Genomic DNA, 26604 nt, shown 5'->3' on the forward strand with positions numbered 1-26604 from the left:
AAATGGGTCTTCCAAATGAACAATGACCCCAAGCATACTTCCAAAGTTGTGGTGAAATGGCTTAAGGACAACAAAGTATAGGTATTGTAGTGGCCATCACAAAGCCCTGACCTCAATCCTATAGAATATGTGTGGGCAGAACTGAAAAAGCATGTGCGAGCAAGTAGGCCTACAAACCTGACTCAGTTAAACCAGCTCTGTCAGGAGGAATGGGCCAAAATTCACCTAACTTATTGTGGGAAGCTTGTGGAAAGCTACCCAAAACATTTGACCCAAGTTAAACAATTTAAAGGCAATGCTACCAAATCCTAATTGAGTGCATGTAAACTTCTGACTCACTGGGAATGTGATGAAAGAAATAAAAGCTGAAATAAATCATTCTCTTTACTATTATTCTGACATTTCACATTCTTAAAATAAAGTGGTGATCCAAACTGACCCAAGACAGGGAATTTTTACTATGATTAAATGTCAGGAATTGTGAAAATCTGAGTTTAAATGTATTTGGCTAAGGTGTATGTAAACTTCCGACTTCAACTGTATACAGTACCAGTCAAATATTTGGACACACCTTCTCATTCAAGGGTTTTTCTTTATTTGTACTATTTTCTACATTTTAGAATAATGGTGAAGACATCAAAACTTTGAAATAACATCTATGGAATCATGCAGTAACCAAAAAATCTAAATATATTTGAGATTCTTCAAAGGCCTGATTGGTGGAGTGCTGCAAATCAAATCAAATCAAATGTATTTATATAGCCCTTCGTACATCAGCTGATATCTCAAAGTGCTGTACAGAAACCCAGCCTAAAACCCCAAACAGCAAGCAATGCATGTGAAAGAAGCACGGTGGCTAGGAAAAACTCCCTAGGAAAAACTCCCTAGAAAGGCCAAAAACCTAGGAAGAAACCTAGAGAGGAACCAGGCTATGAGGGGTGGCCAGTCCTCTTCTGGCTGTGCCGGGTGGATATTATAACAGAACATGGTCAAGATGTTAAAATGTTCATAAATGACCAGCACAGTCAAATAATAATAATCATAGTAGTTGTCGAGGGTGCAACAAGCACGTCCGGTGAACAGGTCAGGGTTCCATAGCCGCAGGCAGAACAGTTGAAACTGGAGCAGCAGCATGGCCAGGTGGACTGGGGACAGCAAGGAGTGACCATCGGGATCCATTCTCCCCTAGTTGCTCTATTTGGCCGGCGGCCAGCTCTAGGAAGAGTATTGGTGGTTCCAAACGTCTTCCATTTAAGAAATATGGAGGCCACTGTGTTTTTGGGAGCCTTCAATTCTGCATAAATGTCTACAGACAATTCCTTCGACCACATGGCTTGGTTTTTGCTCTGACATGAACTGTCAACTGTGGGACCTTATATAGACAGGTGTGTACCTTTCCAAATCATGTCCAATCAATTAAATATACCACAGGTGGACTCCAATCAAGTTGTAAAATTATCTCATCGATGATCAAGGAAAACAGGATGCCCCATAGCTCAATTTTGAGACTTAAAGCAAAGGGTCTGAATACTTATGTAAATAAGGTATTTCTGTTTTTTACTTTGTAATACATTTGCAAAAAATTCTAAAAACCTGTTTTCGCATCATCATTATGGGGTATTGTGTGTAAATTGATGAAGAAAATGTTGAATTTAATCAATTTTAGAATAAGGCTGTAACGTAACAAAATGTGGAAAAAGTGATGGAGAGGAGGACAAGTGGTTTGCCATATCTTTGAATACAAGTTTAAATCATTCTATATTGTATGTGTAGTTAAATCAAATGTATTGAAATCTAAATCAGTAAATATCTCTGTAGTTTCTGTGCGTTGTACCTCAGGGCCACTGTAGCCCTCTCCACTCTGTTAGGCCACACAGCTCAGTGGTACAGGGGTGGTTAGAGAGGGGGAGTTAGATTCAAACCACAACTGTTTAATGGCCACAGAGGAGTAGGTGCCTCTTTTGGCCTCTCTTAGCTTAGGTCACTGCTGTGTGTATTAGTGATTTGGTTATTCTTTAATGAGTTGGCCGTAAAGTAAAAAGTACCCAGCATTGGACAATTTTATTACATTGATTACTTAATCAAATCCTCCACAATTTTGTTGGTCATGATGTTATTCTCCACTTAGTATTCCTGTCATGACTGCACTGATCACAGCCCCCTCTTCTGAAAAGCAGCTAGTCACCTTTATAAGGAGAATATGATTGGTGTCTGGGGTACAGGAGGGGCCAGTGAAGAATGCATCATTTCCTTTGGTGTGAGTGACAGGGAGGAGCAGTTCAGTGATGATTGAGACCTACTGAGGTGAACATCACTGGGCCTCTCAGACTGGGGGGATGAGTGTCTGTCTCTTTTCTCTCTCTCTCGCTCTGCCCGCCTGCCCAACAAATTGTATTTGTTGAAAAGATTCTACCTGGAACCAAAATGGTTTTTCAAACGGTGCTCCTATGGGACAGCCGAATAACCCTTTTAGGTTCTAGATAGCACTGCTTTTTGTCTATGAGTGTGGCTGCTCAAAAGAACCTGGTCACTTTTCCACCACGTGACATGTGTAAGTAGAAATGTGTGGGTGATTTGAGGGGCGGTTAACCGTAAGGGGATGTGAGATGGAGACAGTAGACATATCTTGCGTCATATCTTTGCTGAAGACAAACAACCTGCACTAAAATAAGACTGGCCTTCAGCTCTCACAACACCTGTCAGTGCATCAAAACCACACACGTTCTTTTCACACCTCTCCTCAACTGGAAGATAATAACCAGACCCCTGCTGCTCAGTTAGAAGTGCAGACAAGCTAAAAGCCTTTCCCATAACCTGAAGTGTTCAACAATAGAAGAAAGTGCATACTCAGATAGGGTGTAATCCCAATAGTTTTTAAACTATTTTCCTTCATGAAAACTTCTGTCAACTCTGACCCATTCACTCAAACAGGACAACTTAAGTCAGTATCAAAGTTCACAGTGCTATTTATTCATGCTTAGACAATAAGTGCATACACAGAGATTTGGCGAAAGCAATTAACAAACTACATACAGTCTATTGATATTGGCCATAGCTTTATCTATTTCCTGGTGGTGTAGATGATGATGAAGATGGTAGGACAGCAGAGGAGAACTCCAGTTCTTTTGTTGGAGAGAAGGACCAGGATTGTCATCTATGGATCAATGTCACCATCTGAAAATAATGTCATATACTGTATAACTCCACTATAGTGCTATGGGCAGTTGTCGATAATGTGTCATCAATAATGAAATATAATGTTAATGTCTTTCTAATAATAGGATATGGTTTAAGAAATGTAAGCTACCTTCAACATCCAGCTTGGTCCCGTTCCCAAACAGTATTTCCCCACATGAGGCCCCAGCACAGTAGTAAGTCCCAGCATCAGAGAGGCTGAGGTTCCTCTTGGGGAGGTTGTAGACACAACTCTAAGTAGGAGACCCAGCCTCAGGGCTCTTCTCACACTGATCACTCCTGTCTCCATGGGTGTAAATGATTCCTGGATGGGATTCTCCTGAAACATGTCTGAACCAATAGACACTGTGTTCTCCTGCACAGGTCTCAGGGTGTATTTTACAGTTCAGAGTCTTCTGGCTGGACTGACTCAGACACAGACTTATGTACAACATGCTGGGTCCTGGAATCTGTATCTTTTCAAGGACTATAAAATCACTTTACTATCAATGACTTGCACAATTTCCAAATACAACATATATTTGCTAAAAGAGAAGATAAAACACCTGAATGCATACCCTGATGTTTCAGAAAAACACAACTCCCGAAGATCATGCTTTCATAATCAATTGCAGCACAGTAATACATCCCCATGTTGGATGCCATGGAATCTGAGATGGTCAACCCAAATCTGGTGCCACTCTTCCTTGTAGCAAATCAAAGCTTTTTGTCAAATTCTCCAAAGAAAATTGCAGTGAGAATACAGAGATAACATCTGGGGCTTGTCCTGCCATCGTCATACACAGTGATGAAGCATTCCAAATCAACTGTGTCTTCAAGAGTGAAGGTGCTCCAAACATCAGACTGAGTGACAACAACAGAAAGAGACAAAGCTGAAAGATAAATATTTACATTAATAAAAAATCCACATATCACAGTTCATGCATGTACTGTAAGAACTCAAAATGTCTGTTTTCTTAAATACGTAACCATGATTGTCCCCTTTAAATAGTAAGTTTGCACTCTTATTACCCCTAGCTTTACCTGTTCAGAATAACAGATAGATTTTCTTCATATAACAGACAGTTTCATCATTGTCCTTCTAATGTGTATACTGGTCATCTTGTCTGTCAGATAAGAGTGAGAGACAAGGGGTTAGCTGTCGTACACATCAGGAGGTGAACATTCTTATCTGTTTCTGGTTTTTAAACTGTACCTAAAGGATTTGTACATAAATTAACCGTATTTTGAAGATAAAACAAAATACAATTGTCATAATGAATGTACCTTTTTCTCCAAAGTCCATCATGAATAGGCTTCAACCGCAGTATGTTGCTGTATCAGACTCAAACGTGTGAAAAAATTCCTTTATAGGTGTCAGCTATGCCCCTTTCTTGCAGTTTGTTCTCCAAGGTCTAACTGACATTAAAAAGATGACATGCATCAACCACAGTGTGAGGTGACAGGAACTACAAGTCTGGAGCCAGAGATGACCTGATATTATTGGCTAGTAGCTCTGACACTCAGACAAAGCTGCAGGCTTTGATGATGAACTATAAGACCTGTCTCTGAAAAGACCTGTCTACCTTTGTAGCTGTAGCTACAGCCGGGATAGGGTTAGCTTTAGGGTTGGGACTAGGGCTATAGGGTTAGCTTTAGGGTTAGGACTAGGGCTATAGGGTTCGCTTTAGAGTTAGGATTAGGGCTATAAGGTTAGCTTTAGAGTTAGGACTGGGGCTATGGCCAGGGCTAAGGTTAGTGGATAGTTAGTTGAACATCCATAGACTATCTGTAGGGACTATCCAAATAAAGCATTCCCAGCAGCTATAACCATGCATTGAAAAAAATAAAACACCCACAAATGTTGTTGTTTCAAATAATTATTCAAATCAAATGTTATCCGTCACATGCTTAGTAAACAACATGTGTAGCTAAAAGTGAAATGCTTACTCATGAGCCCTTCTCTACCAAGGCAGAGAGAAATAAAATAGAAAATTAAATAAAAGTAATAAAAGTACACAATGAGCAACGATAACTTGGCTACATGCACGGGGTAACAGTAGCGAGTCGTATGCAGGGGTACGAGTTAATTGAGGTAGATATGTACATATAACTAGGAATAAAGTGACAGATAATAAGCAGTAGCAGCAGCGTATGTTATGAGCACAGGAGGTTAATTAGGGAGAACGGGCTCATGGTAATGACTGGAGTGGAATTAGTGGAATGGTAACAAATACATCAAACACATGGTTTCCAGGTGTTTGACTCAATTCCATTGGCGCTATTCCAGCCATTATTATGATCCATTCTCCCCTCAGCAACCTTATATGGTGATGAGTCAAAAAGGTTAGTGCAATGCAGATAGTCCGGGTAACTATTTGGTTAACTTTTTATCTAACTATACTCAACAAAAATATAAACGCAACATGCAACAATTTCTATTATTTTACAGTTCATATAAGGAAATCAGTCAATTGAAATAAATTAATTTGACCCTAATCTATGGATTTCAGATGACTGGGCAGGGGCGCAGCCATGGGTGGGCCTGGGAGGGCATAGGCCCACCCACTTGGGAGCCAGGCACACCCACTGGGGAGCCAGGCACACCACTGGGGAGCCAGGCCCAGCCAATCAGAATGAGTTTTCCCCACAAAATGGCTTTATTACAGACAGAAATACTCCCCAGTTTCATTAGCTGTCCGGGTGGCTGGTCTTAGACGATCCCACAGGTGAAGAAGTTGGTTGTGAAGGTCCTGGGCTGACGTGGTTACACGTGGTCTAAGGTTTGTGAGGCCGGTTGGACATACTACCAAAATCTCTAAAACGACATTGGAGGCAGCTTATGGTAGAGAAATTAACGTTAAATTCTCCGCCAACAGGTCTGGTGGATGTTCCTGGAGTCAGCATGTCAATTGCACGCTCCCTCAAAACTTGAGACATCTGTGGCATTGTGTTGTGTGACAAAACTGCACATTTTAGAGTGCCATTTTGTTGTCCCCAGCACAAGGTGCACCTGTGTAATGATCATGCTGTTTATTCAGCTTCTTGATATGCCACACCTGTATATGGCAAAGGATAAATGCTCAATAACAGGGATGTAAACAAATTTGTGCACAACATTTGAGAGATATAAACTTTTTGTGCATATGGAAAATGTTGGGGATATATTATTTCAGCTCACGAAGCATGGGACCAACACTTTACATGTTGTATTTATATTTACATGTTGCATTTATATTTTTGTTCAGTATACTTAGCAGTCTTTTCACTTGGGGTAGAAGCTGTTCAGGGTCCTGTTGGTTCCAGACTTGTTGCATCGGTGTCACTTGCCATGTGGTAGCAGAGAAAAGAGTCAATGACTTGGGTGGCTGTAGTCTTTGACCATTTTTAGCTCTTTCCTCTGTCACAGCCTGGTATAAAGGTCCTGGATGGCAGGGAGCTCAGCCGCAATGATATACTTGACTGTACAAACTACCCTCTGTAGGGCCTTGCGGTCAGGTCCTTAGCTGAGTGATGAGCTTGGGAAGGCACTATGGTGTTGAACGCTGAGCTGTAGTCAATGAAAAGCATTCTCACATAGGTGTTCCTCTTGTCCAGGTGGGAAAGGTCAGTGTGGAGTGCAATAGAGAGTGCGTCATCTATGGATCTGTTGGGGCGGTATGCGAATTGGAGTGGGTCCAGGGTGCTCTGAGTACGCGTCCTGGTAATCCGTCTGGCCCTGCGCCCTTGTGAATGTTAACCTGTTTAAAGGTCTTACTCACATCGGCTATGGAGAGCGCAATCACACAGTCGTCCAGAACAGCTTGTGCTCTCCTGCATGGTTCAGTGTTGCTTGCCTCGAAGTGAGCATAGAGGGGATTTAGCTCATCTAGTAGGCTCGTGTCACTGGGCAGTTCGTGGATTGGTTTCCCTTTCCCTTCCATTTGTAATCCGTAATAGTTTGCAAGCCATGCCACATCCGACGAGCATCAGAGCCGTTGTAGTAGGATTTGGTCTTAGTCCTGTGTTGACGCTTTGCCTGTTTGATGGTTCGTCAGAGGGCATGGCAAGATGTCTTATAAGCGTCCGGATTACTGTCCCGCTCCTTTTAGTTTACTCAACTTTTGGGTCCAAGTGTAACCTGAACAATAAAAAAATTGTTAGCTGCAACTTCAGTCAATTTAAAATGTAAAATTATATGTTTGCTCAACTTGTCTCATAGGTTCATTCAACTATCAATTATTATTTTAACTAAAAAAGGCTGTGCAAATAGTTACTCACACACAGTGCTCTTAAAATATAATTTCAATTTACATATTTGACACACATTGTGCATGTTTATTTATACAGTTCTTATTATTCAACATGTCCTCACCTGGGATTTAAACTCACAACCTCTTGGATCATGGCTACACTGATCTTCCAGCTATGCCACCATGTCTGTGCCAATTATCAGTTAGACTGACTATTCTCTCATCATTGATTTGATTTCCTTATAAATAAAATGTTATGTTTTTCTGTATAGTTGTCTATTTGTGGGGCAATTACTCTGTTTTGATGTTACTCCTTAAGATTGCAACGCTGTAAACAGAGGTTGTGGGTTGAAATTCCATATTAGGACATGTTGAATATTAATTACTGTATAAATGAACATGTGGAACCAGTTACTTAATAATATATAGTTGAAACAACTAGATTATTTTTACAGTATGATAGGGGGAAGCTTTGTGGACAGCAGCCCAAACAGCTTCCCAAATGTTTCAAATTCTGTGGTGTGTTTTATTATAAGTCAACTATCTCAACTTTGACTTCACTTGCATATACTTGGGTTTTTACATTCCACATAAAAATGCCTGTAGGAGTATCACTTCTGCTTTCAGTAGACATTGTGGTCCAATACTAACTACAATACCCCCTACCATTGAAATCCCCATGCTCCTGCTTCGCACAAGCTCCATAACATGTGTTTCCCTCTCTATCCTTTTCTCCCCGTTGCAAGATATCTTCCTTCAATCACCACTCCCCTCACTTCTCCCTGCCATCTGCCACAACCTATATTCCAGCTCTACTGGTCTATGGATTGTAGGCTACTGTTAAACCTAACATAGATAACAAGACTGACTGCATCGTCCATCCTAGAATCTGCTTTGAGGACAGCATATATTCCAACAGAATCTTACCACAGTAACTTAGCTCATTTTCAAAATGTTACATTTGTTTGCTTATTTCTGAAGAGTACATTATTTGTGTTTAAGGTTTGGTCCTGGTTTTGGTTAGTCAGTTTCGGACTATAGTGGTCCGTACTGGGGTTACCATCACCTTGCAGTGTTCTAATGTTACAACAGTTCCAGGACACACAGCCTGGTTCAAACAAGTCAACGGATCAGAGCCTGTGTGTCTCTCGACTATGTACGGCTCACATCCATCGACAGTTTGGCACAACAATGTTTTAAAAGTAGTCATTTGGAAATGTATAGCAGCAACACCACTATCTTTCTCAAAATCAAAAAAGTAGAAATAGCTGACAGTAGCCTGTATTTCTGTGGATTGTTTCCACAAGGCTACATGTCAAAACATTCAATGTACGTTTTCCGCTATTTGTCTGGCTTTTGATACATTTGAAAATGTTTATCAAGCTAATCAGCAGTTATCACAAAAGAAAGGCAAACCATTGCTGGCCATAATTTTTATCATTATAATTTTGAGAAAAACTAATTATTTATTCTACTAATCCTGATGTTATAGGACACAAAAAACACGAGGAAAAGAAAGAGTGGGTTTCTCTTTCTTTCCATGTAGATGCAGAACAATTTGTACATTTTTAGCTCTATCATTAAAGGATCACAAACGGATTTAATTACATTTCATCTAATAGGACATTTTAATAGAACTATCAGTCCTGTAGGAGAGAATGAAGAAATCACCATGATCCTGGGTGTTGTGACTACTGTTTACCTGATAGTCATCCTCATCCTGGTCCTCAGGATCTGACGAGATGCAAACACACACAATAAGGTTACAATGGAAGACCATGAGAGTTTTCTAGAAGGTGTATGTCTCAGATTATTAGACTATCAACTGAGTGTTCAAAACATTAAGAATACCTGCTTATTCCATGACATAGACTGATCAGGTGAATCCAGCAAGTTATGATCCCTTCATGATGTCACTTGTTAAAGAGATTTCACAACACATTAAGTGTGTGCACTGAGGCCACTACTCTACTACCACATATATACAACACAAAATTAAGTGTGTGTGTGTGTGTGTGTGTGTGGTGTGTGTGTGTGTGTGTGTGTGTGTGTGTGTGTGTGTGTGTGTGTGTGTGTGTGTGTGTGTGTGTGTGTGTGTGTGTGTGTGTGTGTGTATTGTGTATGTTATCATGTGTGTGTGTATGCGTGTGTCTGTGCCTGTGTGTGTCTCTTCACAGTCCCCGCTGTTCCATAAGGTGTATTTTTATCTGTTTTGTAAATCTAATTTGACAGCTTTCATGAGTTACTTGATGTAGAATAGAGTACTATGCAGTCATGGCTCTATGTAGTACTGTGCACCTCCCATAGTCTGCTCTCGTCTTGGGGACTGTGAAGAGACCTCTGGTGTGCCATTCAGAGGGTGAATGGACAAGACAAAATATTTAACTCCCTTTGAATGGGGTATGGTATTAGGTTCCAGGCGCACCGGTTTGATTGCGTCAAGAACTACATCGCTGCTGGCTTGTTTTATGCTCAACAGTTTCCTGTGTGTATCAAGAATGGTCCACCACCCAAAGGATATAAAGCCAACTTGGCACAACTGTTGGAAGCATTGGAGTCAACATGGGCCATTATCCCTGTGGAATGTTTTCGACACCTTGTAGAATCCATGTCCCAATGAGTTGAGGCTGTTCTGAGGGCAAAAGGGATGCAACTCAAAATTATAAAGGAGTTCTTAATGTTTTGTACACTCAGTGTAAATTGAGAGCAAACCACAAGCACACACTCTTGGGGTATCTCTCTGACAAAAAGTTGGCATGGTAACAAAAAATAAAATGAATGTTTGTGTACTGACCGAAATTCCTCTTTACTTATTCAGATACTGAGGCTCAACTACAACCACAAAATAGCCAGGTAATAGAACATTTTATATTTACTTGATTTGTGTACATGTTCTAAATATAACAGTACTTGGACTAAGCTATCTTTTAGAAGTGTTTGTTTTGTTGATACAGTATTTGCATGTTTTGTGTAATATTATTATTTGTTTTCTACAAGATCCGGGTCAGGACCCAGACTCTCTAAAGTACGCAGTGTTGAGATTCCATCAGGTGAGACCAAGGAATAAGAAAACAGCTAAAGGTCTAATAATGGAGATGGAGCATGTTGTGTACGCTGACACAAGATCATGTCTAAATGTTTTAATGTTGATATCAGTGTAGCACTGATGAAGAACTAATGTAATACACTGAATAGTTGTTTTATAATTGACTGTTGTTGTCCTCTGTCCCTCTAATTTCAAGCAGTCAAAAATGTACTTTTGAAAAGTCATCATGGTTGGAGACTGAGGTAGGGTAGGAGGGGCCAATGAGCAACACATCACTTGCTGTAGTGTGAGTGACAGGAAGGAGCAGCCCAGTGTTGAGTGAGACCTGCTGAGGTGAACATCGCTGGGCCTCTCATGACATTTGTCTAATAGACAGTGGAATATAAAAAATAAAAAAAAGAATAACTATAGAATAGATTCCCAGTATTTTACCATCTTTTTAAATTAAAGATGACATAGCCCTGGGGTAATATATCTAATTCTGTGTAAATAAGATTACATAATAATACTTGTGGTAATGTACTGTACTATATATTTATTGGGAAATAACCAATAAAAATAACAAATTGTACAAAATATTTTGTTTTGTAGTTTGTGAGTATAATGTTGACTCTCTCTCTCTCTGTGCATCTAAATCACACATTCTCTTCTCACCAATCAGGCCTCACATCTCTTTCCATCCATACCACCAGACAACAAATACCTGACCAAAACCAAACTACCCCAGGCTTCTCTCTCTCTCTCTCTATCTCTCTCTCTTTTCGGCATCTAAACAATAATACAGTTTAATTTAATGCACTATGTACAGCGATACTGTATTTTGGACACCTGGGGTTTGAAGTAGGCCTACTTCAGTCATAGTGCATCCATGATGTATTTGCATTCACAGTAAATGCATCCATAAACAATACAGAGGCAGGTGTCAATTCTCTCTGCAGACTCTCATCTGATGTATTCGCTGCAGACGTTACATCCTCGGCCTGTGGTCAGTGTCAACTCGCTGGTGTGAACAGGGATGGAAAACAACACACACCTCATACAAAGATCTCTGTGGTCAGAAGTTTCCACTCAACAACTTAACAAACAGACAAACAGACAACTTTTCTTTCTTAGGTACTTTTGATTTCACATCTCATATTTCCTGTGACATCATGTGTTTTATGTGTTATGGTTTGCTACCAATGCAGTTTGATTTGCATACAGATTATTTGTCTCATTGTATTTCTAAGGCCTGTGATGAGCCTTGTGATGTCTTTGGTCATCATACACTTTTTAAATTTCTGTATTTGTTCTGAACAGAGGGATTCAGAAGAAGTTGATAGTTGATAGGTGTATTTTGACCTCTTACACGTATGGCCCACGGTTGTTTTCATGTCCTCATTGTTTAGGAGGACATAAGGGTGCAGTAAAGACATGCACTCATCAAGACGACCCAAAACCATAATCTACCTACCACAGGAGGCTGCTGAGGAGAGAACAGCTCATAATAATGGCCAGAATGGAGCAAATGGGATGGCATCAAACACCTGGTAAATATGTGTTTCAAGTATTTCATACCATTCCACTGATTCCACTCCATTCATTACCACAAGCCCATCCTCCCCAATGAAGGTGCCACCAACCTCCTGTGCTACCTACAGCATAAACCAAATGACAAATGTGCTTCCAAAATGGCACCCTATGTGCTCTGGTCAAAAGAAGTGCACTATGTACTGTAGGGCAGGGATCATCAACTAGATTCAGCCACGGGCTGATTTTTTCTTGAGCAGATGGTTGGGGGGCCAAAACATAATGGATCACAGCATTAACCAAATGACAAGTGTGCTTCCAAATATTGTGGGCCCTATTCAAAAGTAGTGCACTGTACAGTCAGATTTTTTTTAAACAGAAATCTCAAAAATATAAAAATGTATTATCATGTGACTATCAGGCTCTCCACGTGGTTATATTGTAATATAACAAACAATTATTAGAAACTTGGTTTTATTGTGTAAAAGGTGCAGATTCCAGGAACCAGCATTTTACTCATCAGTCTGTGTCTGAGTCAGTATAGCAATAAGACTCTGAGCTGTAAAATACACACTGAGACCTGTGCAGGAGAACACAGTGTCTATTGGTTCAGACATGGCTCAGGAGAATCCCATTCAGGAATCATTTACACCCATGGAGACAGGAGTGATCAGAGTGAGAAGAGCCCAAAAAGAGGCTTCTTTTTGCATTAATAAATATCAATTTAACCAACTGATACTGACTAAAATAGACTTCTTCCATCTTTTGTGCAGAGAGCTTGCAAAGGGAAGATTTAAACTGACACAAAACATGGGTGTTACCATGCTAATCACAACCACCCATGCATTCACACAGTTAGCTGTTCACAGGTACCAGAACCCGTTGGTCTCCTGTAAGCACAAAACGAGGCCACTACTATGCTTTGGACAGGCGTGAAAGCCTTCTACACATCCTCTCTCTATGTGGTTTTCAGCAGGATGTCTGTGTGGTGTCACTGTTTTCTCTCATTGTTGTTCACGACAATGACAATTAGCAACACAGTCCACTGACATGTAAGACCCACACAGTATATTATCACCAAAACTGAACAGAAGGCCAGGTTTAATTCATTATTAGACTACAATCATTAGCTTATAGTGTCTAAATAGAATGTATCTATTTATCCCAGGCTGCAGCCAGAAGGTCTTCCCAGTTAACTGTTACACCCATACTAAACTGACAGGTGTTATACTTCAGTTAGAGCATGATTCTGTGAATGATAGTTAATGAGACTGACATAAAATAGACTTGTTTCATTCTGTAGTGTATGTTATTCCCCCATATACACCCATGATGCTCCACCACTGTTCCCCCTGGTACATATCAAGACCTGTTGTAAACCAAACAGACCTCCTATAGGTCATCAGGAGTACTGTAACTGTTACATGGGGTTGGGCCAAGCCTAAGGAAGATAACTGAGTTTCCGACCAAGAGCCTATACAGGTACATGTACTCTGCCTGTAGCTCTTTACTGTTTGCACTCTGTTTGAAAATCTATTGTTCGCTTGCCAGACAACAATTTCTTCATTTCATATGTTGTTTACTGAAGAAAATGCATCTGTTTTGACACTGCAAGCTCAGTATTGTACGTTCTTTATCCAGCCGGTGATAGAAAATTACCCAATGGTTCTACAAAATGAATTGATCATCTAGACACCAAAAAGTCTCTATGCTTCACACACCCTGCACAACATATCCTACACAGTAAGCATTGGTCCACTTAAACAGGATAGTTACATATTGGTTTCCTTACCCGATAAGCATTCTATGGACAAGGTATGAAAGCAATCCATGCTTTGGTTTAGTTTCCCTGGCACTGTTTCCAAATGCTAATGTTTTAGCATTTGTGGTACAAATCCCATTCAAGTCATGGGACCGATATTAGCATTTTTCGCACATCATGTCCAAATCATTTGAAAGTATCTCAGATGAATTGTGAAGCTCAACAAAGTCATCTATAGATGATTGAACATCATGCTAAAATCAGTAGCTTCTGCAACTTTTTGCACTTTTTTGAATACTATGTCTGGTCCATGAGGTACATATGCATATAATCAGATATCACTGTATAGGAAACAGACTTACTGACATGTAGACTTTCTTGTCAGGTTCGATACGGGACCAAGCTGGACATCAAAGGTAAGTGATACATCTTACTTTTGCTTATAAATATTGTACAATATACTGTGTCAAACTGTATACAGTACTAGTTCTTTATATCACATAAGAAGTTGTGCAATCCTCCATATAGTTACTATACCACAATAATATATACAAGCATATATGTAGTTACTGTACCGTACTTCTATCACCATATTAATTGTCTCCCTCACTTGTCCTTGCTTGCAGAATTTACGAGATTAACAAGAGAGCATGTCTGCAGTGCACAGGGAAGTGACTTTTTCTTAGAAGTTGCTCTTCTTTAAATATCACCATCTACAGATAGAGGAAGAGACGGTGTACTCTGGGGTCAGACAGCAAAACAATACAGTACAATACAAACAATACAAAATATGTCCATTAAAATGAATTAGTTCTTTATTGACTCTAGCTTTTTTAACTTTATTATCTGTATTACTGTAACTGTAGCTACGAATGAATAAAGTAAATGATTTGACATGGACTGGCTTGTGATAAACTATTTAACAGTAATCAAGACAAAGGAAGGTGAATGTATTTATTTAGATTTAGCACGATAAAACATATAAATATAATATATATGGAAAAGTATGTAGACACCCCTTCAAATAAGTGAATTTGGCTATTTCAGTCACACCCGTTGCTGACAGGTGTATAAAATCAAGCACACAGCCATGCAATCTTCATAGACAAACATTGGCAGTAGATTGGCCTTTCTAAAGAGCTCAGTAACTTTCAATGTGGCAGTTTCATAGGATGCCACATTTCCAACAAGTCAGTTCCTCAAATTTCTCCCCTGCTCAACTGTAAGTGCTGTTATTGTGAAGTGGAAACGTCTAGGAGCAACAATGGCTCAGCCGCGAAGTGATAGGCCACACAAGCTCACAGAATGGGACCACCGAGTGCTGAAAAGCGTAGTGCGTAAAAATCGTCTTCAGTTGCAACACTTACTACCAAGTTCCAAACTGCCTCTTAAAGCAGTCAGCACAATAACTATTTGTCTGTGTCGCACCAGCCTTCCCTTTGGCTCCCCCTCCTGTCCAGCTCAGGCGTTCGGCGTCGCCGGCCTTCTAGCTGCTGCCTAACCTGCTGCTGGCAAACGCCCTTCACTCATCAACCCCGGACTTGTCTCATCATAATTAAACACACATGGTGTAAAACTCGCCGCAATTGGACTATGGAGCAGTGGAAACGTGCTCTCTGGAGTGATGAATCACGCTTCACCATTTGGCAGTCCAACGGACAAATCTGGGTTTGGCAGATGCCAGGAGAACGCTAACTGCCCCAATGCATAGTGCCAACTGTAAAGATTGGTGGAGGAGGAATAATGGTCTGGGGCTGTTTTTCATGGTTTGGGCTAGGCCCCTTAGTTCCAGTGAAGGAAAATCTTAAAGCTAAAGCATACTGTACAATGACATTCTAGACGATTCTGTGCTTCAAACCTTGTGGCAACAGTTTGGGGAAGGCCCTTTCCTGTTTCAGCATGACAATGCCCTCGTGCACAAAGAGAGGTCCATACAGAAATGGTTTGTTGAGATCGGTGTGAAATAACTTGACTGGCCCGCACAGAGCCCTGACCTCAACCCCATCGAAAACCTTTGGGATGAATTGGAACGCCGACTGAAAGACAGGCCTAATCGCCTAAAGTCAGGCCCCGACCTCACTAATGCTCTTGTGGATGAATGGAAGCAAGTCCCCGCAGCAATGTTCCTACATCTAGTGGAAAGCCTTCCCAGAAAAGAGGAGGCTGTTAAAGCAGAAAAGGGGGAACCAACTCCATATTAATTCCAATGATTTTGGAATGAGATGTTTGACGAGCAGGTGTGCACATACTTTTGGTCATGTAGTATATGTATTATACTACTATTATACTACTACACTTTTTTTTTCTTTGTTTTGTAATAAGCGACAAGGGTGGACTGGCCATCTAGCATTTTGGGCAAATGCCCGATGGGCTGGTTAATTTTAAGCACAGTGGGCCTGTCTAACTTGAGGTTTTCACGCAAAAATATCACACTGGTTAACCTGTTATGGTTAGGGGGCAGTATTTTCATGGCTGGATAAAAAACATACCCGATTTAATCTGGTTACTACTCCTGTCCAGTAACTAGAATATGCATATAATTATTGGCTTTGGATAGAAAACACCCTAAAGTTTCTAAAACTGTTTGAATGGTGTCTGTGAGTATAACAGAACTCATATGGCAGGCAAAAACCTGAGAAGATTTCATGCAGGAAGTGGCCTGTCTGACAAGGTGTCGTTCTTCTTGTCTCTGTTTATTGAAGAGTGAGGATCTTAGCTGTCCCGTGACACTTCCTACGGCTGCCATAGGCTCTCAGAAGGCGGCAAAACGCTGAATCGTGGCTTTGCAGGCTCTGGCTGAAACAAAGTAGCGCGTTTGGGTAGTGGCTGGTTACAGTACTGTGAGACTCAGGCTCATGCCCGCGTCGACCGAAAGCTTTGTTTTCTTTCCTCTGTTTAGCTAAATGGACATTCCCGGTCGGAATATTATCGAAAAATGGCATAAACATGGATTTTAAACAGCGGTTGACATGCTTCGAAGTACGGTAATGGAATATTTAGATTTTTTTTGTCACGAATTCGCGACCATGATTTACCATTTCGGATAGTGTCTGGGACGCACGAACAAAACGCCGCTATTCGGATATAATGATGGATTATTTTGGACCAAACCAACATTTGTTATTGAAGTAGCAGTCCTGGGAGTGCATTCTGACGAAGACAACAAAAGGTAATCAAACTTTTATAATAGTAAATCTGATATTGGTGAGTGCTAAACTTGCTGGGTGTCTAAATAGCTAGCCCGTGATGGCTGGGCTATGTACGTAGAATACTGCAAAATGTGCTTTCACCCAAAAGCTATTTTAAAATCGGACATATCGAGTGCATAAAGGAGTTCTGTATCTATAATTCTTAAAATAATTGTTATGCTTTTTGTGAACGTTTATCGTGAGTAATTTAGTAAATTGTTAGCAAATTCCCCGGAAGTTTGCGGGGGGGTATGCTAGTTCTGAACGTCACATGCTAATGTAAAAAGCTGGTTTTTGATATAAATATGAACTTGATTGAACAAAACATGCATGTATTGTATAACATAATGTCCTAGGTGTGTCATCTGATGAAGATCATCAAAGGTTAGTGCTGCATTTAGCTGTCTTCTGGGTTTTTGTGACATTATATGCTAGCTTGAAAAATGGGTGTCTGATTATTTCTGGCTTGGTACTCTGCTGACATAATCGAATGTTTTGCTTTCGCTGTAAAGCCTTTTTGAAATCGGACAGTGTGGTTAGATAAAGGAGGGTCTTGTCTTTAAAATGCTGTGAAATAGTCATATGTTTGAAAAATTGAAGTTTTTGAGTTTTTGAGGCATTTGTAATTCGCGCCACGCCTATCATTGGATATTGCAGCAGGTGTTCCGCTATCGGAACGTCTAGATGTAAGAGGCTAATAATGGCAGCCTCAAGGGAAAAAATGGGCCAGTGTGGGGGCCTCAATTATAAAAATGGGCCAGGGTGGGGGCCTCAAGGTAAAAAATTGGTTGCTGTGTTAGAAATGCCAAGGCCAATTTCTAGTCCTAGAATGCCCCTGACAAGCGAGCACATAGATATGCTAATGTTCATGTTTTCATACATTCATAGACATTTCTATATTAATTTGAATGGGAAAGCAGCCGTACGTTTGGGCCACAGAAAGTTGGTGGTACCTTAATTGGGGAGAACGGGCTCGTGGTAATGACTGGAGCGGAATCAGTGGAATAGTATTAAATACATCAAACACATGGTTTCCAAGTGTTTGATGCGATTCTATTTGCTCCATTCTGGCCATTATTATGAGCCTTCTCCCCTCAGCAGCTTCCACTGGTTTGAGCAATTGTCATTCTTGTCCAGGACCGGACTCTACAGAGACCGGTGCGCCATAAACAATTAGCTAGAGTAGAGCTTTTATGCAAATAGGTCATGCCATAGGGGCAAATAAGCCATGCCTGTCATGCCCTGACCTCACAGAGCCTTTTTATTCTCTATTTTGGTTAGGTCAGGGTGTGACTAAGGTGGGTACTCTAGTTTTTGTATTTCTATGTTGGCCTGGTATGGTTCCCAATCAGAGACAGCTGTCTATCGTTGTCTCTGATTGGGGATCATATTTAGGCAGCCTTTTCCCACCTGTTTGTTGTGGGATCTTGTCTATGTATAGTTGCCTGCGAGCACTACATTGGGGGCACGTTTCGGTTTGCTCTTTATTGTTTTCTGTGCGTTTCACGCGTATAAAGATGATGAAACCATTCCACGCTGCACCTTGGTCCGTTCATTACAACAACGTTTGTGACAATGCCATTCTCTTTGACGTGGCACTGCACTGGACTGTGTTGACAGGCAGCAGAACAGCACGACTTTGTTAAGATCGTTGTTCAGAAAGCAGAAAGCAATAGCAGTACAGTCCTACTGATCAAACAACCAACAGGTAGGCTATCTCTCCCTCAGTTGCCTATGCACAACAACAAAAACGATGTTAGCCTGAGCCAGATGAACTAAGATCTAGCAAAGGGAACGGTAGGTAAACCCTCTCAAACTTTTTCAACGTGTAGTTGACAGCCAAAACTGCACTGTGAATATGATGGGGAATAGTAGCCTGCTCAGCCTACTGCAGCCTGCCCCTAGTACCATTATAACCAACGTTTTAACAAGTGAATGGGATTTATAGCTTGCTTGCTTACATTTACGTCATTTAGCAGACGCTCTTAATCATTTGATCGATTGCAAATACATTGATTGACAAAGAGATATGCAAACAGTCATTTAAGTTTGAGTAAATGAGTAGCTAGCTGAGTTAGGCACACTTATTGATAGATCATCTCAATAGTTGTAGCCACCGAAGCTGAAAAATAAAAATAAAACGTTTGGGGGAACAAATCTGCCACTCCATCACTTGTCCAAGTTCTAGCATAGCATCTTTCCAGCAGCTAGTTACCAACAGTACAAGGCTCTGTGTCATTTTATGTTGGCTAGCTATAAGTTTGGTCTACATAAATAGATAAGCTATAGCCTTAGCTACGTAACGTTACTGCATAGCTAGATTGATTGTGTTGAGATTCCCAATCATTGCCCTTTTCCTCCATTTTTGTCCAAAATACTGTGAAACTGGAACAGTTCATCCCCTAAATGACTGGAGGCAGTAAACAATGTAACATTACTAGCTGTGATTTACAACCTGGCAATATTTATTAGACTACTTAGCGATTTATTGGTGAATTTTATTAATGATGCATTGACTGCCACCATTTAATTCTGCCAACAATGCCTTACTCCAAGTAATGTAATTTTAAGTCAAATAGAAGATATTTTTAAAACCAGTTATAAAGATGGCTGTCAAGCATGAAGTGCAAATTTGATATTTTGGACCGATATCTGTTTGTTTCATTACTGCAAAGTAGTTTAAACGGTATCAGTTCCACTTTAAGTTCTAGGGTTTAACAGTTGTTTCACTTCTCATGCCACTAACACCCCCTCACAGTACATAGCAACCTATTTACAGGTACTCTGTGGTCTGTATCTATGCTTTGTTAGGGCCTGCTGGCCTATTGCACACAGGAACCTTTTCTCGCTCTCTCTCTCTTTCTCTCTCTTGCTCTATCTGTCTTTCAGATTTTCTCCCACTCTCACCCTCTCTCTTTCTCCCTCTCTCTTCCCCTCTTGTTCTCCCTCTCTCTCCCTCTATCTCCCTCTCCCTCTATCCCTCTCCCCCTATTTCCCTCTCTCTCTCTCTATTTCTCTCTTTCTGTGGTTTTCAGCTGGCTGTCTCAGAGCTGTTACCTCTCTCATACTAAACTTAGTCTATACTCCACTTGCTCTTCAAGTTAACCATTTTAATAACCAACAGTAAACCAACTCTTGATGAGGCAGCTTGATCTATTCATAGTTGACTGAAATCTGTGAAAATACACAATTAGATATTTATTAGGTAATTTGACTTAGTGATCAGTAGTTCTTAGTCAAACATAAACCCTGATTTTAGGTGTGATGTTAGGCCAAGAGAACCATGGACCTACTCAATAACAATAACATAGGAGGGCATATATCCATCTGTTCTACTGAGTGTAAATCGTGAATGAGAGATCACTAAAAGAAGACTACTGTATTGTGTTTGCTGTGTTTTCTCCATAGATGGTTTTGGTGATGTGAAGTGACGTTGTGGTGATAGAAGCCCTAGTGGATGACAGTGCCATAACATGCATGTTCCAAATAGGTCACAACTATGAATCTCTTATGCTACAGTAGCTGCAGTGATAAAGAATAACGGATTCCAAACTTCAATAATAAGTACTTAATTTGTAATACATCTATAACGATCAGAATCTACCTATAAAACAACTATTATGATTCAGTCCAGCCAGGATGATCTGTGAGACAGAGCTGTACAATACACATGAGAAGGACATGGGTGCGCCTGAATGAGGCTTCAACAAAAATGACGCGTCCAGTTCGACCAATCACCTATAACTCGATTGTTGAAGTGTTGTACACGGGTAGAGTTTTTCCACTCAAGACAAGTTGTGAAGAGGATGACAACTTTAAAGATGATCACAATGTGTCTGATATTTCCACATCTCGTAGAGATGGGTAAGTCAACCTTTAATATTTCTCTTATGTGATGTCCACACTTGATTTGGAGACACAAGGTTTTACATTATTGTTCTACAGACACTTTGACAATCCAGAGTTGTATTTGATGTAACTTATAGCATAGTTAATATGTTTTCATGTTCTCTAGTTGATGTGCTAGCTGGAACTGAGTCTTCATCCATACATCAAGAGAGTGGTCTCATGTTAGCCAACGTTGGAGACACAGTAATTTTGCACTGCTTTCATGAAAGTGACATGGCAGTATTGTTCTCTTGGTACAAGCAAACCTTGGGAGATAAACTTCAGCTCTTCTCAACTGTCAATAAGTATGACAGGAATGCAATATTCTACCATGAGTTTAAGGATAACCCTCGCTTCTCAGTGGAAAATGGCCAAGAAAAGAATCACCTAAGGATCTCAGACATGCAGCTGTCAGATTCAGGCACTTACTACTGTGGGAGCTCTTACAGCAATAAGATGGAGTTTGGAGAAGGAGCCATTCTCATTGTAAAAGGTAAAGAGAAATACTTTTTTAAATCTGAAATTAGAGACATACGGTGTAAATATGAGGTATTCTCTTAATCAGATGAGATTTTAATTTAACAAATGATCAGTTAGAACACTTGTTATCGTGATATTCTAGAAATTATATGGGTTAATTTACCTTTTTGTCAGCTTCAGGGTCCAGAAACATGACTGTGCTCCAGCAATCTGTGTCCGAGACGGTCCAGCCAGGAGACTCTGTGACTCTGAAGTGTACAATACACACTAAGACCTGTGCAGGAGATCACAGTGTCTATTGGTTCAGACATGGCTCAGGAGAATCCCATCCAGGAATCATTTACACCCATGGAGACAGGAGTGATCAGTGTAAGAAGAGCCCTGAGGCTGGGTCTCCTACACAGAGCTGTGTCTACAACCTCCCCAAGAGGAACCTCAGCCTCTCTGATGCTGGGACTTACTACTGTGCTGTGGCCTCATGTGGGGAGATACTGTTTGGGAAAGGGACCAAGCTGGACATTGAGGGTAAGTTAAATAGCAAAAATGCTGGTTTAATCAAAGTTGTTTAATTTGCAGGTGAGGTCTCATTCCGAAGTCTCTTAAAAAAGACAGACTTTCAGATTAGGCAATCTACAGAAATATATGATCTATACTTAGTTCCCATTATCACTGTTATAATCATCACAGGCCATAGAGCAGACCCTCTTCTCTTGGTGTACTGCCTGGGTGTAGCATTGGCTCTTTCGTTCATCCTGATCATTGTCCTTGCTTGCATCATGTACAAGATGAACAAGAGAAAGTGCAGAGGTAAATGATTAAAAAGTTACTATTCTTTGATATCACCATCTCTAAATGTAGCAAAAGTGGAAGACGTGGCAGGATTTATAGTCTTTTGTGTCGTTGTTCTCAGAACTGGTCTATCAGACAAGAGGTCCTACAGTTTCCCAGTCAGACGCAGGGGTAAGCAGGAATCGTTCTGTGTTGTAATGGAAATAGGACCTCAGTCAGCTCGCAAAAAAACGATTACATTTAATGTTCAAAATGTTGTTCTGTTTCTCACAGGCCCAAGATGGAGACAGTCTCCATTATGTGGCTCTGAATCTGAGCAACAAGAAGAACAGGTGTAGAAGACAGAGAAGCAACATGGAGGAAGAGACGGTGTACTCTGGGATCAGACAGTAGAACTGGATGAATGACACAGTTGTCATTGTATGCAAGATACCTCTTTAAAAACTTGCTCTATATGAATGCTTCAATAAAATGTGATAAACTCTTTCAAGTGTAATATAAAGTACAAATAATTGAATGTATTGCTTCTCTGTCCAACTCATTTTACATCTGATTTGCATGTGTAAAGAAAAATAAAGCATTATCAACTGTTAAACCAAATTAATATGAATAAATTGAACTCAGAATGAATTCTGTTCACACTCCTCTGTAGTCATAGTGGAGGGTGTTACAGTGACTTTCCACTACTGGAAACTAACCTTTCATAGACCTTTAACACAGGAAGACTGACCTGCAGCAACACACTGCACTATACTTTTCCACTCAGGGCCAAAGTACTGTTCATACCCCTGAGTGCATCAATGGTCTCTGAACACAGTGCTTACAATGTAAAGGTCAATGTCTTCATTTATGTGAAGTCAGGTAGTCCCATCCATCATGTTACAGAAAATACAATGCAGTTGTGGTGTAGGAGGTTTACTTCGTTGTTTTCTCTTTAAGACATAGGCCTACTGATTGCATGCCACACACCCCCCTCACATACACAGCAATGTATTTACAGGTATTCTGCGGTCTGCTATGAACAAAACTCGAGGCTGTAGCTATCTACACTTTGGTAAGGCCTGTTGGCTTCTACACAGGACCCTCTGTCTCTCTCTCTCTCTCTCTCTCTCTCTCTCTCTCTCTCTCTCTCTCTCTCTCTCTCTCTTAATTGGTTTCAGCAGGATATCTCAGTCAGTTGTATGACATACTCTTTTGCTCTACATGTTGTCCTTTTTATCAACAATAGAACACCATTTTAATGAGGCAGCAAATTATCTATACATATTCTACAGAAATCTATGAAAAAACAAAATTAACAATTTATTAGGTATTATGACCTAGACATCAGAAGTCCGTAGCTAAACACAAACCATGGTTTGAAGTGTGATGTAAAGTATCATCGTCTGGGCCAGGAAGAAAGAGCCTCCTTCTAATTATATCATGGGAGAGATATTTTATCTGTCAATACATTAGAGAATAAATTGTATATGAGCTATTGTTGGTTAAGCAAAGACTATTGTCATGTTTTCTGTTTCTCTGTATTATAAAGTGACTGTGTGGAAGTCATAGAGGCCCTAGAGGATGACAGTGTTATAACATGTGGACAACCAGGTCCCAACTACTGTATGACTCCCATGGACCACAATGGAAGAAAAACATTAAGTAAAGGGATCAATTTACTCTTGCTGTTGTGTCTCTTACTTTGGGTGGACAAGCCCTCTGTTGGCCAGCTGCAGTACATAGTATTGTAGACAGTGTGAGCTGTAGTTAGGCCTAATCAAGGATAAATCCACAGTAGTCACATTGTTTAAAAAATAAAACTGAACATCCACATATTCAAACTTGCTATGTGATAAAGTTGTGCAATCACAGAATCAAGCTGTACAACAACATGAAAGTATGGTGTTTGTTCCATTCGTGGCCTACTAGGCGGCCTATCGAGGGTTCAGCCAATGAAATCTGTCCATCGAAAACAGACAGTACCTTAGATTTTATTTTTATTTAGCCTTTATTTTTTTTTATTTCACCTTTATTTAACCAGGTAGGCAAGTTGAGAACAAGTTCTCATTTACAATTGCGACCTGGCCAAGTGTCACGGTTGTTGTCGGTGAATGAGGACCAAAACGCAGCAGGTACGTGAATGCTCATCTTGATTTTTAATTATCTTCAAAAATGAACATACAAAATAACAAAAACGAAAAACGAACAACTAACAAACAGTCTGGCAAAGCAAAGCTCAACACAGAACAATCACCCACAAATCACACACACAAACACACCCTAATATATGGGACTCTCAATCAAAGGCAGATAGACAACACCTGCCTTCAACTGAGAGTCCCAACCCCAATTAACCAAACATAGAAACACACACACCAGACTAACCATAGAATACAAACACATAGACCATCAACCAAAAACCCGGAAATACTAAATCAAACACCCTTTACACAAACACACCACCCCGAACCACATAAAACAAATACCCTCTGCCACGTCCTGACCAAACTACAAAAACAATTAACCTTATACTGGCCAGGACGTGACACCAAGATAAAGCAAAGCAGTTCGACACATACAACAACACAGAGTTACACATGGAGTAAAACAAACACACAGTCAATAATACAGTAGAAAAATAAGTCTATATACAATGTGAGCAAATGAGATGAGATAAGGGAGGTAAAGGCAAAAAAAGGTCATGGTGGCAAAGTAAATACAATATAGCAAGTAAAACACTGGAATGGTAGATTTGCAGTGGAAGAAAGTGCAAAGTAGAAATAGAAATAATGGGGTGCAAAGGAGCTAAATAAATACAGTAGGGGAAGAGGGAGTTGTTTGGGATAAATTATAGATGGGCTATGTACAGGTGCAGTAATATGTGAGCTGCTCTGACAGCTGGTGCTTAAAGCTGGTGAGGGAGATAAGTGTTTCCAGTTTCAGAGATTTTTGTAGTTCGTTCCAGTCCTTGGCAGCAGAGAACTGGAAGGAGAGGCGTCCAAAGGAGGAATTGGCTTTGGGGGTGACCAGAGAGATATACCTGCTGGAGCGCGTGCTACAGGTGGGTGCTGCTATGGTGACCAGCAAGCTGAGATAAGGGGGGACTTTACCTAGCAGGGTCTTGTAGATGACCTGGAGCCAGTGGGTTTGGCGACGAGTATGAAGCGAGGGCCAGCCAACGAGAGCGTACAGGTCGCAGTGGTAGGTAGTATATGGGGCTTTGGTGACAAAACAAATGGCACTGTGATAGACTGCATCCAATTTATTGAGTAGGGTATTGGAGGCTATTTTGTAAATGACATCGCCGAAGTCGAGGATCGGTAGGATGGTCAGTTTTATGAGGGTATGTTTAGGCAGCATGAGTGAAGGATGCTTTGTTGCGAAATAGGAAGCCAATTCTAGATTTAACTTTGGATTGGAGATGTTTGATGTGAGTCTGGAAGGAGAGTTTACAGTCTAACCAGACACCTAGGTATTTGTAGTTGTCCACATATTCTAAGTCAGAACTGTTCATTTAACTAGGCCAGTCAGTTAACAATAAATTCTTATTTACAATGCGCCGCCCTATGGGACTCTCAATAACGGTCAGATGTGATACTGCCTAGATTCCAACCCGGTACTATAGTGAATAATCTTGCACTGAGATGCAGTGCCTTAGACCACCGTGCCGATCGGGAGCCCTAAATGAACCAATGAACGCAAACGCAAGTTTCCATTCTTTTCTGTAGAGAGACTGCATTTTACACAGGTCAGTCTCATCCCATGAAAGAGCAAGCAAGATAAATCAACTCCTCACCTTTCTTTTGATCTGGAAAGCACGTCAGTAACATCTAACTCAATTGACTAATGTTATACATGTTTACTATACATTTAAAGTGCTTACTGTAAGTGTTTGGTAAATGTTTTAAAAGCAGTAAATATAGATGTTTTTGACAGGTGCATCTCAAACACCAGTTATTGTTCATCCCACTTCTTCCCAGAAAGCAGAGCTGGGAGGTAATGTGACTATTGAATGCCACATGACAAGTGAGAACATGAACTACATGGTATGGTACAAACTCACCACTGGCATGGTGGTTCAGTATATCACTAAAGCTTTGAAGTACCTGAGTGATGTGGTATTCTACAACTAATTTGATGATGGGTATCAAAGGATCACATCTTTATTTTGTCAAAAAAGTGCCAACCTCACCAGAGTTCACTTCCTCCTGAAAGCTTGAACTGCCTTCTGAAGACATGAAGTGAGAAATACAATGTAACCCCCCTGTGTATGTCAAAGAGGACATATGTACCAGTAGTCTCAGCCACCGACCCAAATGATGAAAAAATGCAAACCAGTAACTCTGACTTTACATCATTTGAAGGGCTGCTCTAACTATGGTATGTCACAGGACACATGTTAGATTGTAGTTTTTATCACATGCTTTATGCCTGTTCAGACAGCCAATAATACCACTTAGTTCAGAGTTTCCTCCTACTTCCTAATGATTAACCAATGAGTGTCATCATATAAAAGCTGCCCCGTTGTCAGACCCCACACTCTATACAGTTCAG

The 26604-nt window shown here is 40.5% G+C and overlaps 1 protein-coding gene and 1 long non-coding RNA gene across 2 annotated transcripts; one reads left to right on the top strand and one right to left on the bottom strand.

Annotated features, from left to right (window-relative positions):
• Positions 1–2962: 2962 nt before the first annotated feature.
• Positions 2963–7303, bottom strand: LOC106577745 (uncharacterized). The gene is made up of 4 exons (XR_001322194.3): positions 4462–7303; positions 4219–4301; positions 3308–4067; positions 2963–3174 (listed from the first exon to the last, which is right to left on the bottom strand). It is a non-coding gene; the product is annotated as an uncharacterized LOC106577745 (long non-coding RNA).
• A 13397-nt stretch (positions 7304–20700) lies between these two features.
• Positions 20701–22652, top strand: LOC106577746 (uncharacterized). Its single transcript, XM_014156065.3, has 6 exons — positions 20701–20775; positions 20927–21292; positions 21454–21804; positions 21967–22086; positions 22190–22239; positions 22342–22652. The coding sequence occupies exons 1-6, from the start codon at positions 20718–20720 to the stop codon at positions 22459–22461; spliced, it is 1065 nt and encodes a 354-aa protein (XP_014011540.1). The 5' UTR covers positions 20701–20717; the 3' UTR covers positions 22462–22652.
• The last annotated feature ends 3952 nt before the right edge of the window (positions 22653–26604 follow it).

The sequence above is a fragment of the Salmo salar genome, chromosome 18 (genome assembly GCF_965601325.2).
Source record: "Salmo salar chromosome 18, fSalSal1, whole genome shotgun sequence".
Classification (NCBI taxonomy): domain Eukaryota; kingdom Metazoa; phylum Chordata; class Actinopteri; order Salmoniformes; family Salmonidae; genus Salmo; species Salmo salar.